This window comes from Pinus tabuliformis, chromosome 9 (genome assembly GCF_031772625.1).
Source record: "Pinus tabuliformis cultivar Carrire ecotype Pingquan chromosome 9, CPIR1, whole genome shotgun sequence".
Classification (NCBI taxonomy): Eukaryota; Viridiplantae; Streptophyta; class Pinopsida; order Pinales; family Pinaceae; genus Pinus; species Pinus tabuliformis.
In genome coordinates this window covers 1,532,060,092-1,532,080,637 of record NC_142307.1, presented here as the reverse complement: position 1 = coordinate 1,532,080,637, position 20,546 = coordinate 1,532,060,092, and the positions used below count along the sequence as shown (strand labels likewise).

General features: G+C 36.2%; 1 protein-coding gene across 2 annotated transcripts; it reads right to left on the bottom strand.

The window, feature by feature from the left end:
- Positions 1-493: 493 nt before the first annotated feature.
- LOC149154452 (annexin Gh1-like) lies at positions 494-20,007 on the bottom strand. Of its 2 annotated transcripts, none has more exons than XM_089440311.1 (6): positions 19,560-20,007; positions 19,130-19,275; positions 18,639-18,857; positions 18,284-18,499; positions 1,040-1,129; positions 494-803 (listed from the first exon to the last, which is right to left on the bottom strand). In XM_089440311.1, exons 1-6 carry the CDS (start codon positions 19,633-19,635, stop codon positions 609-611), a joined length of 942 nt encoding a protein of 313 aa, XP_089296437.1. In that variant the 5' UTR covers positions 19,636-20,007; the 3' UTR covers positions 494-608. The 2 variants fall into 2 exon arrangements, with proteins under 2 accessions (XP_089296437.1, XP_089296436.1); XM_089440310.1 differs by having other exon boundaries at positions 498-803; positions 19,130-19,293; positions 19,560-20,003.
- Between the last annotated feature and the right edge of the window lie 539 nt (positions 20,008-20,546).

Below are 20,546 nucleotides of genomic sequence, written 5' to 3'. Positions count from 1 at the left end.
AGAGAATTTATAGATTTTGTTTGGTGTGTTATTTTGTCCATGATTTATGGGACTGGGATTTTGAGGTATTTAAGTCATCAAAATAATTTAAAGATTGCAGTGAACCTAAACCACAACAACTTTTAACATGATTGGATTTGTGTCCATAAATTTCCAACTTAAAACCTTAACATAAAAAATACCTTAATAATACACCTTATCACTATTTATTTTATATTCCATGAAAACAAAACATCATAAATTTATTTCTTAAAAATAACTTTATTTAATATTAAAAAAAAATCAAAATCCAAATTTATCAATAATTTGCATTACACTAATAAATAGAATAAAATTTCTATAGTAAAAAAATGAAAACATATTATGAAAATATTGTTCCTTCCCTAATATTTAATTGAACTAATTTGAACTATATTATAGAGAAGAATTGAATTATTTAATTAAATTTATAAATTAAAGAATTGTATACATTTGAAATAACCCTTGGTTTTTTTTGCATTGGATGAAAACATATTTTAATATCATGTATATGAAATATGTACATCGAGATATCAAACAACACCCCTTTATTAAAGTAAATTTATTTAAATAACCAGGGATACAGATCTTTATGAGATAAGTTCAAGTAAGAAGGCCTCAAAGTTTCCTCTCGTATCTTTTGCAATCCTAAGCTCCAGTGATACCTTAAATCTTGCAAGATATATGCGTTTGATTTCTTGCATATCAACTTCAGCCCGAGTGACAATAACTCTAGTAAGAACGTCATCATCGGTTCCTAATCCTTTCACTGATATATTTAATACCTGTCATCACACCAAACCATTCTTAATTTAAAGTTACAACAACAATCTATTGACAAAATTTAAAAATATTTTATATTTTGCAAGTTGAGTTATATATTATTTCGTTATAATTTAAAAATATAATAATATATGGATGAGTTTCTACATTGCATTTCAACCTTTTAAATTTAATAAACGTTTAATTAAAGCTAACACATTTATAAGATAAATTGATAGATGAGCATTTTTAACATTACCTTTGCAAAATAATTTGCAGGAGATTGGAGACATTTTATAACTGCACGAAGATCATCTTCAGTTGCTCCTCTGGTTCTCTTTTTAAGAGCCTAGAAAAACATCATAATATAACAGGAATATTAAATAATATAATATAATGTATTAAATAAAAGGAGTATTAAAGCCCTTATTCATTTATATAGTGAATATATTTAATAATAATTATATATTAGGATGGTTTTTTTTATATATTTTTAAATTTAATTTAATTTTTTGTTTTTCTCAAGTAAGAAGGACAAATCAATGATCATAAATGCTTTCGATATTTATCAATGAAGGTTATGTATGTAATTCTAGTTAGAAAAGATTACAAATTATTAATGAAATATATAAATAGTAATATGAATTTTTAATAAAAGAATCATTTCATAAGGTTATACATTTGTTTGCAACAAATAATGAATTCCACAATTACACTAAGTATTGTTTGATATTCCAAAATTTATGTATTGTGTGTAGTGTTGTTGCAAATGTAAATAGCAACTACTTCATGGAAGTATATGAGGAAAAAATGGACAATGAGTTGTTTCTTGCTATTGGAGTTAGGGTTATGATTACTTCAAACTTATAGGCCAATGTAGGATTTGTAAATGATGCCCTTGCAGTAAATGAACATATTGTGTTTAATTCTATAACATCCCTCTTGAACCTCCCACATATGTTCTAGTAAGATTTGATAGCCATGTGGGACTTCCATGGGATAAATTATTCTCTCATACTATTCCTATTGTACATATTGAAAGGGGTAATTATAGGAAATTTTTGTTGAGACTTACTTTGGGATTAACAATCCATAAGTCCCAGGGATTGACATTAGAGAAATCAACTATTAATATTGGAAATATAGAGTGGTAACTTCTCACTTTTATTATAATATATTAAGTTAAAACTTTGGATGGTATCTGATTTCAACATTCATTTCCATATTATCAATATGAAAATATGGGAAAGTGCATTGGTGCCTCTAAAAGAAAAGCTAAATAAGACAAATTGAAATTAATTACCATGTAATCTGAGTTTTTCAATATCTTCCTCGTATCACTTCTTAATGATATGATGTAGTATATCTATTATTCAATATATTAGTCATTTCATTTTGTTATTACTCAAAATCTCTATCACTAAACATTTTTACTAAGTTATTATTTGAATTCATAATGATGTATATACAAGTCCATCTCAAACATATACATACATATAATGATGATCATCTAAAAATTTCACATTGTTACCCATGATCGGACCCAATAGATCCATATTAGCTCCATATCTTTCATGTGCAAAGAAGGATAAAGCCCCTCCAGATGCAAACCTTTCCTCAAATTTTGCACTCTAAAGGGACGTTTACACCTCAAGGAATTTGATCTCCCTTAGCACATGATAGATCTAGAGTTAAGATGAATCTACATTGGTTATAAAATATTTAGTTGAGTTGTTGAACTTTCTGATGTCAATGAAATGTGATGGCTTAGATATGAAAGACTTAGAAAATATACTAACATGGATGAATACTAACTAGAATACAAAATAAATCACATAAATATTAACCAAACTACAACATAAATTATTCTACATACATTCAAAAAAATATAGTTTTCCCTAAAAAGAGTACATATACAAGTAAATATGTTCTAGTTCCTCAGTAACTTATGCGTTGACTCTCATATTCTTGTTTTTGATAGCATTTTTATTAAAATGTATTTTCTCTTTTTTCTTATTTTTCTTATTTATCCAACTTATTATTCAATCATGAGTGTAAATTGTGTTGTTTGTTGTCGCATAATTAAGTACACATAAGTTACACAGATGCAAATAAATTATTCATATTCAATAAATAATTGGTAATTATCCATTACATGGATAAATCCCAAGTTTTAATAAACTTGAAGAATCTTTTAATTATTCGGTTAATGAACTAGAAAATAAAAAATAGTTTGCATGCAAACGTATGCTTTATAAATAAAAGAACCATGTCCTCATTGTACAAGATGAAAATTGAGAAGAAATAATTAAGAGTGTTTCCTATTTGCTTTGTGTATGTTTTTCTTTTGAGGGTTTTACCACATATATCCTATGTCAATTTGTGTGTTTGTTATTTTACAATGATCCTATGACCATATGATTTTTCTCACGTGGCTGCAAAGTAGTTAAGCAAAAACATTGATTCTTGAAAAAGCTAGATTAACAATGATTTTGCAAATTGGTCATGTGGATATTTCTAAAATATGCAAGTTTTGGTGGACATTTGGATCAATATCACAATATAGTTGAATCTAAAGTGGCCAAGTTATCCAAGAATACTTCCTATTCCATGGAACTTAAATTTCAAATGCTTCAAATCCACTCATTTTCTCTTCAACAGAGTGCTCTCTTTCCAAGAACATAACTTCATCATGTGAACTCTATTTTGAGTCCTTTTTTTTGGGTTTTATTTTATAGATCTATGGAATGGTACAAGTTATTTTAGCTAAGTCTTTATTTCTTTTTTTATTTTATTTTTGAAATGGCATCCCATGAGGTTTGATTAATCAACACAAGCTATTCTCCCTAGAAGTAATAAATGGAGGATCTACTCAAGAGTAAAGGGCTATCTTAGATCACCCTTGCATTTAGATGCATAAACACTTGCCAATGAGAAGCATGTAACATGGCTAGAAATCATAAAGATAAAACAAAAGGTTTAATTAGCATCATGACATATGAAGATTTGAAATTCCATATTTAGTTCCTTAACACACTACATGACACATGGTTGAAATTTGAACAACTCTTTTAAAAAATGAATTTGATTCACTCTCATTAACTAGAGAAATATAACATAACTCTTGATCCAACTAATTTCCTCAAACTGAATATTACATCATGAAATTTAAGCCCCAACTTAGTGATTATGGAATCACTAATCCAGATGATGGAGTACTTATGGCTATTCTTTCTAAGCTCAAAACTTCTTTTGATATTTTTTCTCTACATTTTATTTCACTAGAAGCATTAGGAGAAACATATAAAATACCTATTTTTTATTTCTTTTGTGAATATTTAATACATAAGAAAAACAAACGGCGCACTTGATATAAGTTCTAAGTAGAAAGCATTGTTTTTCTCACAAGGAAAACGGATCCAAACCCCCTTCAAGAAGTATTTCAAAGTAGCCAAAAACACCATGAGCTCTAAGTCTCTTATACTAAATCCTCCTAGAAAGTTTTAGTAGGGAGCGAGACCAAAGGGGAAGAAGCTATGTAGGCATTAGAGAAATTTTAAGGTCAAGAATGAGCCTCAAAACAAAAATGTACAACCAAAATCAACCATGGGTGATGATTCACCATTTTTGGAGTAAAAAAGTAAAAAGATTATAAAAATAAAAATAAATAAAACTACTTTTTCAACTCGTATTTTCAACCTTTTTTTTTTCTAAGGGCGGGCTAATTCTATTATAGGAAAATCAAAATAGTGTTACAAACTGTAGCTTCAGGCCTAAGCATCTGAGAGGGTACAGCACAGCAAACCATCCCATGATTGGGAGGACTAGAGATAGATTCCAGAGAAAGCACAATGATACAAAAGATGTCAGAAACTATCAGAGCGAAAAGCATAAGAGCAGAGAACTGACTGAGTCCATACAGGATCTACAAGCTGCCATTTCCAAGCAAAAAGAGCTATATTCCAGCAAGCCGAAAGGGAGTCTGAATCTTCATTCCAAAAGTGCCACAGCGAGAGCCACTAGAATCAAAACGAGAAACTGGGAGAAACAGAAAATCCAAGAGGCATTACCCATCCAAGCCCAGATCTGGAGGTTCCTCAATCACTGGGCAGGAATTGCCAAACCATGGCTCTCCATCTCTAGCTACATCATTAGCGCCGCTGCCGCCCTGAGGAGGCGAAGAGGGACGAGTTTCACTGGAACAGCCAGGAGTGAACAGTGAGACAAAAGTTCCATGTGAGCTGCCACCAGGAGTTTGAAAGTCATTAGTCCTACACCTCTTGCTATGATGCTTGCCACGCTCATCCTTTTTACCTTCAGCAACCAAATTCCGCATAGCATCTTGGTTATCCTCAGTGCCAAGACTACCCTGAGAGAGCGCGGCTGGAGAACTGTCTGGACCCAGAGACGGGGCCTCTTCTTCTGCAAAAATAACCGTGACATTGGCCGAGATAATTGGCCTGTTGAGGGAACTTTGAAACCTGAAGCGGGTAGTTTGAAATGCATTGTGAGAAAAGGGCCTGCCAGAGGGGCTTTGAGTAGGCGAATTGGATTGAGCAACAGGCAGAGCTGAAAGAGTCGGGTTATGATCCACAGAATGAGCCCTCTGAGAGCGCCCCCGCCCCCGCCCCCGCCCCCCTCGTCTGCCACCGAATCGATTATGCATTCTGTCCCTGACCATAATGATGCCGCTGAGGGGAGAAGAGTTAATACAGGAAGCTTTTGAATGGAAGAAACATAGAGCCAGGAGGATACTAGATACGAAAGAAGAAATGGCTTGAGACTTTCGAAAAGGGAGCACAATCATAGAAGAAATAACCGACGGCACAATGACAACATAAAGTAGCGACGACACTTCATTGAAATCAAAAACTGGTTCACTGCACAACGGAGCGGCAGGGGATAAGCAAATGCTAAGAGGCGACGAGCATATATAGATAAGGATAACTGAGAATGCCATGAATGAGCCAGCAGTTGGCATGCTGTGAGAATATCTATCCTTTAAAGCCCAAAACTGGCGAGATCGAGTTCGCCTTAGGTGAGCCGAACCAGTCCATGTGATAGCTGACAAAGGCCTTGTGGGAGCTCGGCTAACAGAGCCATATGGCAGTTGGCAGGACTGCCTCCCTGCAGACTTATTTAAACTCATTAATTGTCATTCAAACCACCCGCATATGGGTTCGTATTTTCAACTTATCTCCCTACGATTTTACTCAAATTTTGAGCAGTAACATTTTTTGGATGCATAATTTAATTAATCATCCAAGGAGTACCCATGTTGCATACTTTTGATGGACCCTGCTACATAAAAAATGATACATGAAAAACGTAATTGCAATCATGTTTTTCCATGTTTTTCTCATTTTTTGTGTAGCAGGGTCCATTGAAAGCATGCAACATGGGTACTCCTTGGATGAAGAATCAAATTTTGCATCCAAAGAGTTATATTTCTTGAAATTTGAGTAAAACCGTAGGGAGGTAAGTTTAAAATACGAGTTGAATAAGTAAATTTTTCTTTTTCACTCTAAAATTTGATGATGTAATCTAATATTATTTTATTATTTCCGCTATTATTTTATAATATTCCTTAGGAGGCCCATTTTAGACCTCAAAATTTCTCTAATGGCTTGTTCATTTTGTGACAAAGTTGATCATCTTGATAAACATTTCTAGAAGCATATGCAAATATTGGAAGTAGCCATGAAGAAGCATACTATTTGTTTAGATTCTTCCTCTTCTACTTCTCTAAACCTCATATTTATTTTTCATTGGCATGTCGACCTAATCATAAGTGGATTTTAGACTTTCGGACTTGTCATCATATGGCTTTAATAGAAATTTTGTTCTCTAGTTTTAATGATTGTATAACCCAACTTGTGACAAAGTTGTTCATCTTGATAAACATTTCTAGAAGCATATGCAAATATTGGAAGTAGCCATGAAAAAGTATACTATTTGTTTAGACTCTTCCTCTTCTTCTACTTCTCTAAACCTCATATTCATTTTTCATTGGCATGTCGACCTAATCATAAGTGGATTTTAGACTTTGGGACTTGTCATCATATGGCTTTAATAGAAATTTTGTTCTCTAGTCTTAATGATTGTATAACCCAATGCATTTTTTTTATGATAGTTCTCCTTTAGATGTTGTAAGAGTAGGAAAAAGAGACATTCTTGATGGGAAATTAACAATGTCTTTTGTGCTCCTAATCTCCTTTTATTAATTGAGATACTAATATTGTTTTGTATTGGTTAATTGTATTGTTAAAGAAGCAAATAACATATTTATCTTGAATTTAAATGGTGTTTAGTTTCATGCATATCTAGTTGTATGGTTGTTATGGGATTATGAGGAAAGAGAGATTATCCATTAATTTATTAAATCTAAGAGTTAATTCTATGGAAGGTTACAAGGAAAAAACAAAACTTTGAAATTATTAATGTTCTTGCTTTACACCATAATTCAAATAGTGCATTAAAACCATGGGGTAATTTTGGTTATTTGTCAGGACAGACTACAATAATGTTGAAAACATACACTATCTTGAAAGGAACAAGAAATATAAATAGATTGTTAATGTTGAAAATTTTAACCAAAAAGAAATATTAAGTAATTATTTAGTTAGGTATGACCTACACCTAATGGATAGGCCTTAATGATATCATCATGTTGATGTGCATGGCTTAGGTGATGACACATGACACTTTATTATTTCACTTCATGATGTTGAGATGACATTATTGTAGTAGCATGGACCCCAAAGCAACTATTTACATGTATGTCTTTAACTAATTCATATCAATGGTGTGTGTTACGACCTATCCTCCATGTGTGCATGTATCAGTCCTATGGGTTCTAAGAGTTTTGAGGTTAAGAAAGGATTTTCAATACCCAATAGGGATGGATACCCCATGCCCCTTTATCCAATATCATTCACCCACAAAAAAATGAGATAGCATAATGGACTACAACAAGTTGCTAAAAACTTAAAGGATGAGTTGATGGCTTTTAGACCTTGGACTTGTATGTTAATAAATTTCCCTCCCTTTGGTAACTAATTCATTGCACAACACTATAACTTATGTATCTATTTAAAATGCTACCAAGAACACCCAATTTTGTGAATAAATCCTTCAAGAACCTTATTTTCTTGAGTGAAGGAGTTATATATTCTAAGTAGGTTCATATTTTAGATAACCAATAGGTCATGTACAATTACTTTAAAGAGGTGAACCCATGCCATGTTTTCTTATAATCAATTTCCATGTTTTGGATACAAATTTATCTCCATGCATAGAACCATTATGATAATAAGAATATTTTTAGGATGTGATATTTCCCTCTCTATTCAAACTCATTCATTGCAGCGTTAAAGCATAAAAAACTACAATGAAGTACAATAGGACATTATGGATATGGAAGCATTACATTAATCAATTTCTCCTCTATTTCTCTCATTAGAGTTTGATAAGAACATACATAGATCATTTCACAAAAACATTTATAATTGGCAAAGAAAACAAAAATGAATGTAAAAACATCCTTAAAAAGCATAATGAATCTAAAAACATCTTATATATGATAAACTAATTTAATTTTTTTAGATGCAAATGATATACCATATATTTTAAAAGAGTGCCCGCCAAATTTATGGGTAAGAGGAGAGAATGTTGGGTCCTAGTCACAACTTATACCCAATATAAAATTTATGTGTCTTCCATTGATTTTTATTATTTTTTATATTAATGTTATCATTGTGAAATTCATTATAAGCTAATTCTAACCACATAAAAAAATTCATAATTTTGAATAATGGGAAATATCTAGGCAGAAATCACATTGGAAGTGTATTGTCTACGTGTTTCGAACCATCTAGTGTGGTTCATCGTCAAGAAAAAATGGAGAATTAGATCGAGGCATTAAATTAAATAAAAGAGCGTCATGTAGAGACAGTTAATTCCAATGGTTAGAATCAAGGAAAATTTTAAGGATGGAAGTTTATCTTAAAGTTTAGAAACCTTGGCGAATATTATTAGTCCTTGATATGAAAATTGTAAAATGTTTGGCAATATATTTGTAAAAATATTTATCTTTCTAATGATTTTATATCTATATATATATATATATATATATATATATATATATATATATATATTTACAAAATCGGTTGCTTGATATATTCAAAAAAATTGGAGGAGACTAAGCTCCAGTTTTACAAAAGATGAGATCACAGGAATAGCTTGTGACTGTGTTTCATTATGGCAGTTCACAAAAATGCCTTTACTGTTCGTTTGTAAGTTCCTAATACAAGTATAGATTCTTATAAATTGGGACAACAGCAGGCTGGTTTTGCAGTACATCTAGTCAATGCTGATATGGCTGATCTGTCGGGCATTGGAGGCCTCAGGATGGCTGTCTACTGCTGCAACTCTGGCGCTGGAGGAGCTGGTGCTTGGTCCGTTTGAGCTGTTGATCTTGTCCATCATGAACTTGAGGATCTCAACTGACTCTTGAATGTGTGCACAGGTGTTTGAGAGGGCGCTGAGTTGCTCCTGCAGAGAAGAAATACGGTGCAGAAACAGATTAAGATCAGCCTCGTATTTAGCTGTGAGGATCCTTGTGGCAGCGTCGATTTTTTCATCTAGTAGACGTTGATGAGTTCTGACTTGTTCGATCTCGGCTTGGAGGTCCCGGCAATGCAAGCAATCTTCGCTTCGGTCCATGAGGAGGGCTTCAGCTCTTGCTTGAGGCGACTTAAAAGAGAGGCACGCACTTACTGCAGCTATATGTCTGAAGACAGTTCTGAGAGAGCTAACTGTCTGAGAGTCGGGCGCTGAAGCTGTGCAGTATATACCACAACAGAGCAGAACAAAAGGATAGAGGGGCCAAGAAGCTGGAGAGGCTGAGTCAAAGAGAGGGAAACGGTCTAGGGGAGACCTGGAAATAGAGGCGGGGCTCGGCTTACAGTGAACCACAACGAAGGAAGCGAGGGCAAAAGAGCAAAGGGGTGGAGCGCCGAGGAAATGAGGAGGATAAGTGCTGGAATAAATAGCGTGTAAACAGACCCACGAAGAGGACCAGATCACAAGGAGGGAGCAGGGGCGATCACGAGTTCTGCTGATCAAGATCTGATTTGCTGTGTCAATATCTTCAAGGATGAGATTCGACTGCATAGACAGAGATTTACTGCAGAGGAAATCAGATATGGGTTGGATTTGGTCAGAGTTCTTGATGGCAGAGACGCAGTTCATTGGTGGGAGACGATTTGGGGCAATCATGAGAATCAGGGGATGAATTGATGCAGGTTCGCGTGGTTACATAGGAGGCTTCCTTTTTCCCGAGAGCAGGCTTGACTAGCTCTCTTATCTGCGTCTTGGTTGTTGGAGCGCAGGACATGAAGGAAATGGTACTCCAAGTCCTGAGACAACAGATTTTTACAACGACTGATGACTTGATGGAGAAAAAGATTGGATGCTTGTCTATTGCTATTCATTAAGCTGATTATTATAGCAGAATCGCCAAAAATGAGGGCTTTGTTGATCCCTTGGTTCTGAAGCTGTAAGATACCTTGGTAAAGACCCAGAGCTTCAGCTCTGTTGTTGGTTAGATTTCCCAAACCCCATTCAAAAGAGGACACAGGTACGCCTAAAGGATCAAGAATGATGCCCCCTGCGCCGGCTGCTCCCGGATTAGATTTAGAAGCTCCGTCAAAGAATAAGGAATGAGATTTCTTTGACAGGAGCCATTTACTGAACTCGTCTTTTGTGAGGCGGATTTTCCATTCAGGATTGTCGGCTTTGCCTCTGAGCTTGCTGATCTTTGTTGTTGGAGTATTGCTGGTCCTGTCAATAAGATTCCAGATAAAATTTCGTTCCTCTGCCCATAGGCTGGCGGAATCGATTTTCTTTGTTATCTTAGATGCAATAGTTTCCGAAGCAAGGCTTGATGCTTTAATGAGAATGTGCCTGATTGTAGTTGTTTTATCTCGGAAGATCATACTGTTTCGAGCAATCCAGATACGCCACAGAAGAGCAAAAGGAATGGCGTTCCAAACTCTTTTAGCTGGATTTTGCTTCACTGATTGCCAAGGATAATTTCTCCTCCAGTTATTTAAGGCTTCATCAATAGAATGTTGAGGATTCCAAATAGGGGGTGCAGAGGGGATGATGTTGTTCCAGCATGAGGCTGCAAAGGGACAAGAAATAAATAAGTGTTGTATGGATTCCTCCACAACTTGATCTAATGATTTTATATTAGTCTATATAAAATTTTGGCGATTTTTAAGGTATAATTTTATACTATAAAATGTAGGCGAATCATTTTTAGAAAAAATGGAAATCAGTGAATCATTTTTTGAGAAAAACTATTAAAAATTAACCTATCTGCGAATATTAGCCCCTAAAATTTTCCGTGGTTAAAATGTAACGATTACGATTAGTTTTGACTAAATAAATATTATTCATTAAACAAGAATATTTTATAATAAAATATTTAAAAATGAAATAAGAATAAATCAATAAAACTAAAAACTAAAAAACAAAGATGGACTTTAAAGGCTTGGTCAACTTAATTTTGTTAATATACAAGGAAATTATGATATATAAAATTTATTCAAAGTATAAATCACTACTCAAATTATTTAATTGATATTAACTAGCATTTAGTTAATAAAGAAAAAATAATTATGTCTTTTTAAAGTGTCATGTCTTACTATTCAAACTACTTAATTGATATTAATTAATGAGAAAAAGCCCTATGTCTTTTAAAGCATCTAATATTTTCATGTATTTGATTGATATTAACTAGAATTGATTAAAAAAAGAACTAATTATGTCTTTTCTAAAGTGATAAGTTTTTCGTTACTTTTTAAATATTCCTTTATTATAAAGAATCATAACATCATCGTTACAAGTCATTTATATTGGTAATTTTTTTTGGAAAAATAAAATTTTATTTAATCATTTTATGTATAATAAAAAATCACCCAGGTCATCCTAAATTATTTTTATTAATAATATTTTTTGGACAAACAAAATATTATCTAATATTTTTATGTATATCTTCCTTTATTATAAAGAATCACTTACATCATCATAAATTATTTATATTTCTATAATAAAACTATACGATATCTTTGTCTTCCTTTATTATAAAGAATCACTTACAACATAAATCATTTATAGATATATAATAAAATTATATAATATCTTGTCCGTAAATAAAATAACATTTAATCTTATATAGTTTTTATTAAAAAAAAACCAACTTGCTTTTTATTATTATTTTCAAATAATTTAATAATATTATTTTGTATATATAATAATAACCAAATACGAACATGGCCTGGCTCGATTTTGGCATATAGAGATGGCGCCGGTTTTGCTCAAAAGATGGAGCCCTCTTTTTTATCCTGAAAGAGAGCAGATCGGAGCAAGGCCTCTCTGGGTGAGGTTGTCAGGATTACCTCTACAGTATTGGTCAGAAGAGGTGTTTATCAAGATAGGGAATACCCTAGGTACGTTTCTGGATTATGACAAATCCATTGTCCAATCCAAAAATCGAACATTAGCCTGTATTTTAGTGCATCTGGACACTCGAGAGGGACTGGAAGAAAGGATAACCCTACAATGGCGAAATTTCACCCGGGTCTAGATCTTGGACTATGAGGGTGTGTCATTTAGATGCCGAAGATGTCATATGGTCAGGCATCTATTCAAAGAATGCCCTCTGGTTGTGAAAGCCCAAGAACCAACAACAGGACAAGAAGCTGGCATCGACAAAGGAACTCCTGTCAACAGTAGGAAGCATCCAGTGGCTGGCCCAGAACCTCCCCGGAAGGCAACCTCATCCAAGCCGGTGCAGCATGACTCAGGAACACCTTCGGGGCCACCATCCCCTCCTCTGACTCGAGCTCGGGCAGCTGCAGAAGCGGCTCGTTCAGCGGGTATTCCTCTTCCCTCATCCCCTATTCTATCTTATGTAAATGCATCTTCTACACAGCATATGCATACTGCACCGAATTCACATTGCTTCATCTCCCTTGCCTCCATCACCTGCACACTTCTCCCTCACCACTTGGTAGATTCCACTACCTCCCCCATTACCCACCCGGTGAAACCCCCCTCACTCCCTCCATCTCCCTCGGCACCCCCTCATCCCTATAACCTTCGTTCGCGAACTCCCATTGGGGACTCTCATCTATTCAACATAGGCCTTGGCCTGACACTACCTGCATCCTCCGCTAAACCTCTTCGAGGGCGCAAATCATACCTCTCGCATGCTATCCTTCGCACTAGGGCAGAGGTGATCTTGGGAAGACAATCCTCTTTAGATTAGGTTCTTAGAGAAAAGAAAACCCTAGACATGGTTCCCCCATGAAATGCCTCTCCTTTAACTGCAGGGGTTTGGCCAGTTCTCCCAAAAAACTAGCCCTTCGCAAACTTTTCACTGCGGAACCGGTCGACTTAATCCTCCTTCAAGAAACCCTAGGGGAAGCACAACATACTACAGTGATTCTGCAGGCTATATGCCCTGGGTGGGTTTTCACTGCCCTGGATGCCATGGGCCGATCTGGTGGCCTGGCTATGGGATACAATCCCCATGCTATAAATCCCATATCGACCTGGGGAGGAAAGGGATACATGGGTTTCGATTTTTTCTCAGCAAAATTGGGAATGGATTTCAGGGTCATGAATGTTTATGGGTCGTGCCAAGGGAGGGAGGCCTTCTGGAACCACCTCCTCAATCTCTCCTTGTCCTCTACTGACAACTTCATTTTGGGAGGGGATCTTAACTTTTCTATCGGATATAGTGAGTCCTGGGGATCATCGGCTCAGATTGATCCACTCTCAGATACCATGGAAAACCTCCTTGATCAGGCCCAGCTTACTGATGTTCCTATGATAAAGCCCCTGCCTACTTGGAGGAATAGAAGGGTTGGGGAGGCCGCCCTCGCTAGAAGACTAGACTGATTTGTCATCAAGAATCAATTGTTGTAGCGTTTATCTCATTATCGGCAGTGATAGGGTCAGGAGGCATATCTGACCACTCACTTATCTACCTGGAAGTATCTAGTCCACCAAACAAACCACGGGCCCCCTTCAAGTTCAACTCTGTATGGCTACAGGATCCCTCCTTCATTGAGCTGGTCACTAATCACTGGATACAAAACCAACCCTCTCGGTATCATTCATGGGCTGAAGGTTTTGTCAAAACCTTCTTCAGCTCAAGAAGCTCACTATCAAGTGGGCCAAAGAAAAACATCAAAAGGATAACCATATCCTCTCATCTATGGAAGCAGCCCTGGTGGACCTTATCGATGATAACAATAGGGGATTCATGAGTGCTGAAGCCAAATCCTATCTGATTGAATTGGAAAACAAAAGAGAAAAAATCTTGAAGGAACGGGAGGAATCTTGGAGACTCAAGAGCCGTGCTATCTGGCTCAAAGCAGGGGATGAGAACACTAGGTACTTCCAAAACTATGCCAAAGGAAGAAAAGCCTCCAATACTATCTGGCAATTGCCCACCCTTGACAGAGAAATTGCAAAAACTTTCCACCAGCTCTTACAGTTGGGCATATCACACTTCCAACAACTTTTTAAGGAACCTCCTGTCTCAAACCTAGCTAAGATTATTCGAGTAGCAGGGCATTTTCCTAGATTTGTCAACCAGGATACAACCGATGAGATCACTTCACCTATCACCAGAGACGAACTTGAAGGGACTCTTAAATGGTTCCAGAAAGATAAAAGCCCTAGGCCGGACGGATGGCCTATTGAATTTTACTTAGCATCATTTGAAACCATCAGGAACGACCTTCTCAATGTAGTCGAAGAGTGCAGGACATCTAGAAGAATGTATGAGGCCATCAATACCACTTTCATTGCCCTCATCTCGAAATCGGATTCCCTGGCATCCTTCAATGATTTCCGTCCAATCATACTCTGCGATACCATTTACAAAATCATTGCTAAGATCATAGCAAATCGGCTTCGACCCATACTATCCCATCACATCTCCCCTGAGCAATTTGCTTTCCTCCATAATAGGCAGATCCATGAAGCCATTGGCACAACCCAGGAAGCCATTCATTCTATCAAATCTAAGAATCTGAAAAGCATAATTCTCAAGATTGATCTTGCCAAGGCCTTTGATCGAGTAAGCTGGCTCTTCATAAAGATGATACTTATCCACTTAGGATTCCCTATAGCTTTCATAAACTAGATTATCTATTGCATAAACACGGTCTCCTACAACATTCTAATTAATGGCTCGGCATCCCATTTCTTTCATGTTGACTGAGGGCTGAGACAGGGATGTCCTCTATCACCTCTACTATTCCTTTTAGTGATGGAAGGTCTCAATAGGCTCATTGCCTTTGCAAAAAGGGAGGGCAAACTAAAAGGCCTAAGAATGAATGAACTCTATCATCTCACACACCTGTTCTTTGTAGATGATGTCTTGATATTCCTAGATGGCAGCATTAGGGACTCGACCTCCTTCCATGAGATTCTCACCCTCTTTGAAAAAGCCACTGGAATGATAGCAAATCAAACAAAATCTATGATCACCCTGACCCATACTACCCCTCAAGAGGTCAGAGCAACACAAATGTACTTTCATTACATTCCTCACAACCTCTCAGATGGTCTCAAATATTTGGGTTTCTGGATAAAACCCAACAGCTATAGGATTATTGATTGGATCTGGTTAGTGATCAAACTGGAGAAGAGGTTGAAAATTTGAAACCATAGATTGCTCTCAAGAGAAGGGAGACTAGTCCTGATTAAATCTGTTCTAGAAGCCACCCCGATATATCGGATGTCTCTTGCCTGGATCCCATGGGGAATCCTTAGTCGTATACAACAAATATGCTACCGATATCTATGGAATGGTCATAAGAAAGGTAAAACATTTGCTTGGGTAAGCTAGAAGAACATTGCTCTGCCAAAGAAATGGGGAGGTGGGGGTTAAAATATCTGTCTTATTTTGCCCAAGCTCTCGCAGCAAAGATGAGCTGGTCTCTTCTCACTGCAAACAACCTTTGGACGACAATGACATACCATAAATACATTGGGCCTTATCAGATTCTGGATTAGGTCCGTTAACAAGATTGGCCTCGTGGGGGAATATCCATTGTATGGAAAACAATATTACAGACAATGCCTTTTATCAGAGCAGATTTGGCATGGCGCATAAACAATGGTTCCTCTGTGAGAATTGGTATCGACCCCTGGATAGGTGGGGGTGACAGATACCTCATACCCTCGGAACTTCTTACAACGTCTTAGTCACAGGGATATCAAGACGATCGCTTAGATTGTTGATCAAGAACACAGCTCCATTCTTAGGCAGCGTTGGCGAACAGTTCAAGAGCTGAACATTCCTATACAGTGGCAGCACACATGGGAATCATACCTCAAGTCTCTGACCGAAGCGCATATAACCCTCAATCAAGACCCTGATGTTTTAGTTTGGACTCCTACTGACCATGGGAAATACAGTCCAAAACAGGGATATATACATCTTCTACAGCCCCGTAAACCTAACCATGCTATTGAATGGTGGCAGCAGCTATGGAGACTGAAAGCTCCCCCTTGGGACCGTCTCTTTATGTGGTGCGTATTAAGTAACAAAACCCCCACAGGAGAGGTGCTTATGGATAGATCCATCTTCAAGCCGAGACAGTGCGTTCTTTGTAAACAAGCATCCAAATCAAATGAGCACATGTTCTTGCTCTGCCCATCCGCTACCCAATTCTGGCAAGCAGTAACACAACAACTTTCAATGAGAAATGCATGGCAGGGTCCTACTATTCTGCAAGCTTCGAATAATTGGATCACAGTGCACCAGAGACAAAAAACACAATGTTTACCACTTATTATCTGCTGGACCATATGGCTTGCCCGAAACCGCCTTATTTTTAAGAATGAGCCCATCTGTTGCCCTCTGCTCATCACTAAGGTAGTGGCAGTCTTCCATGACATCCCTGATGAGGAACCATCACACACCCGTAAATTATCGGGACCTGGTAACATTGAAAAATCTCGGCTATGGGCTTTTTTCGATGGGGCTGCTCAACCTCAAGGCAGTGGGGGGGGTTTCTGTTTATACCTCTCGGATCAGCATTATTTCAAAGTCAAATTAGGACTGGGGGAAGGAACAAATAACTTCACTGAGCTTATCACTCTCAGACATTTGCTTCATTTTGCACTTGCACATAACTGCTCTTCCTTACAGATCTTTGGAGACTCACAAATAATCATCAGTTGGTTCAATAACAAAAATCATTGCCATTGGATGATGTATACAATCTCAAAATAGGATTTAATATGATCTCTTGTCAACATATACACAGGGAATACAATGAAGATGCTGACAAGCTTTCCAAGGAGGGCTCGCTACTTCCCCGAGGCTTGTGGATAATCGTTGAACAACTGGGCTCAGAGGTCTATCAATATCATCACAGGCCATATATAGACCAGGATTACTATAGGGTGGAAAGACCCTAGTTATATTAGTATATTTTTGTTGTTGTTTATTTTGAGTAACTGCATAGACACAACAATATGTATATATCTATATTTCTGCTAAAAAAGAGACAAGTGTAAACATTTTTGATACTGGAAATGGCAAGGCCATATTTTTGTTACAACTAAATTATTGTACAAAGGTCTATATTGATCTTCAGATACAGCATATGCCAACAGGCATCTACTACATGTAATTTTTCCTCATAATGAAAGATTACGATTTTTTCTTTGGAAAAAATAATAATAACCAATTAGTTTTATATTTTTATTACATTAAAATATAATTTAATTTTCTTTTAAATAATAATATAAATAATTGAAATTTAATATATAAATTAAAAATATGATATATAACACTACATAACGATGATTTTGCAATAATATATAATCACATATTCAATTTTTTAATTTGATTTGATTTACTATGTCTATAAGTAAGTGATCAAAAAATTCAATTAAATATTTTTGGTTACACATAATCAGTGACGAATGTCTACTCTAGAATCACAGTTTTCCCTCTTCTGATGAGGCTTCAGCTGTACTGAGACTATTGGGAACACAGATGGATGAATATGTAACTAACTTTTGCTTTTGAATAAAAAGATAGTCATTTTTCTCTTAAAGTGAAAAAAAAGGGAATAGCATAGGGAATAATATAGTAAAAGTCAATATATTCTTATGTGCACAAGTTGATTTGATATGACTTCGTGGTGAGGAACGGGTGGAAATCCCTCGGAGACTCTGGACCAGTGAAGGAGGATTGATCTGAAGGCTATTGACAACACGAAGCTTATTTGGGTAAAGACACCGAAGAGACTTGAGTCACAGACAAGAAGAAAAGATATGTATAGTTCTGTAAAAGATTTTGATGATCGACATTATTTTCCTCTCACAGAGTACTGAGAAAATGGAAAAAGAATAAAGGATGCACCAAAACGTTCACAATCAGGAAATTTGCAATACTAACCTTTTTAAGATCTTGGCCGAAGATCTGCTGATAACATTCCAATGTAGCTTGGAGATGTTCTCTGCTCCTCATACTGAATGTACTGGAAATGGTTCTTTCATTTGTGATAGACCCTGTTCTTCCAGCTTCATAAAGTGATCTTGCATCGGATCTGACCAGCTCCAAATTAACCTTGAATATAGAAGAGCGAGATGACCATATCAATGCCAGCAGCAGCTGCAAACATCGATGTCAAGAAATCATGATGGCGAGGGTGGAATATTTTAAAAATTATGGTTAAGAGTAAAGTTAAACGTCTCCATAGCAAACATCTAATTTATTAGCTTTAACAAAAACATAAAATACACCAAAGTACCTTGGTGATCATACCGCGTGTTTCTGACGCAATATCTTCTTCTAGATCCTTATTGTATCTAGCTCGATATGCTTCTGCAATAGCAGCTACCTCTCTTGTAGTTCGAGTGCAAATAACCTCTGTAAGAGCATTATAGTCTTTGCACCAACTCTTCAAGGCTCTGTGCACAATCAGTGCATCTCGTTCTGAACTATCAAGCATCCAGAGAATCATTGCATCCTGTTTCAAATAAGAGATAATTTACATTATATGAATTACTGTGTTAATGTACTAATATTTCTGCTAGCTGCCGCATTTTGATTCTTTCTGTAAACTAATGTTTTCGTAGGCAAATGGAAAATACGGCGTTATACAAAGCTTGGAAAGCTCCAGGATAAACTGGATATGATTATTTCATTTGTCCAAAATTACGGAGCACTTTGTATTCACTAATTCAAGGCGTTGAGAAGTAATATGTATTAACCGGCCACAATGAAAAATACAGTTTGTACCTGCAGCTTGCCGTGAAGCTTAGAATCTATAAGCATAATAAGGTCCTCCTTGTACATTCTTTGATAAGTCTCTCTTATTTCTTTCCGTTGGGAGGCAGATCTATGAGCTAAGATCTTTATCAAGAGTTCTTCATCCACTCCCCTGCCTATGAGCATGTATTTATCTGTCGTTATACAATACGCCATTGACACAAAGGATTTCATACTGAGACTCCAAAATAATCGAGATCGCTACATATTGATGGGTTAAAATTAGGTGTTCTAACCATATTTGCGGTTTCAAAACTCATTCAAATCATAGAAATTGCAAAAATTTAGGTATAACACAAACAAACGTTAATCGTTGAATACATATGATTAGTTTAAGGTCAAACTTGTTTGGAGTACCGGCCTCGAGAAAGAAGCTTACAGAGACAACACGACAACACACCTTTTAGGGCCTTCTGAATTTCTTGGCAATCCTGGCTTGCGGTGGGGCAATTTCGTGGAACTGTTACGGTCGACATTCCTCTTGCCTGAATGACGATGCAGACTCTATAAGCAGCAAAAATACTCCAAGTTTGTGCTTTCAATGACAATATCTGCGCATTATCGACTGCAAGAAAACCGGTGGCTCTGAGAAGATAAAATCAAAGATTTAACAAATCGTTGCAGCGAAAATAGTGTACAGTTTCACTATGCACGCAATTAGGTACTGAGAATTAGAAAGATCTGTCTCAAATTTGTGCTTTCAATGACAATATCTGCGCATTATCCACTGCAAGAAAACCGGCGGCTCTGAGGAGAGATGAAATTAAAGATTAAGCATATCCTTGCAGCGAATATAGTGTGAAGCTTCGCACTATATAAAAGATGTGGTTGTCGGACAGGTTTTATAAAAGAATTCAAGGATGGGAGTTTAAGTGCCTTTCCATCGCGGGCCGGGTTCTCGCCCAGATTACTATATATTGGGCCCACTTATTCTAATTTCCATCTGGTATCATTGCTAATTTAAATAGGCTTATTGCAAATTTTTTTATATGGAGAGGAAGAAAACATAAATGCAAATATCATCTGACTAGTTTTTCAAAAATCTCTCTTCCAAAGACCCTTGGAGGATGGGGCATCATGAATATAAGGAACATTGGTAAAGCCCTTTTATGTAAATCTATTTGAAGGTGCATTAATGGGGATAGTTTTTGGAGTGTTATTATCAGAAAGAAGTACATGAAGAATAAAGACCTTACATTTTGGTATAAAAAAGGCACAATTGGAAAATTACAGGGATCTGGAAAAGTTTTTGCAAAATTGAATCCTTCTTCCTTAAGAATATATTCTGGAACATCCAAAATGGAAAAGATGTGTTTATAGGCTATGATCATATCACTAGTCTAGGGAGGATTTTAACATCCCACCATGTATCATTATGGCTCTGCAT

Bases quoted from the DNA above. Each gene is read 5' to 3' on its own strand.
- LOC149154452 (XM_089440310.1), bottom strand. From the start codon at position 19,635: ATGTCGACCGTAACAGTTCCACGAAATTGCCCCACCGCAAGCCAGGAT. The intron at 19,294-19,559 runs GTGTGTTGTCGT...GTATAACGACAG, and splicing joins AATTCAGAAGGCCCTAAAAG to ATAAATACATGCTCATAGGC. The intron at 804-1,039 runs GTAATGTTAAAA...GTGTGATGACAG, and splicing joins CTGCAAATTATTTTGCAAAG to GTATTAAATATATCAGTGAA.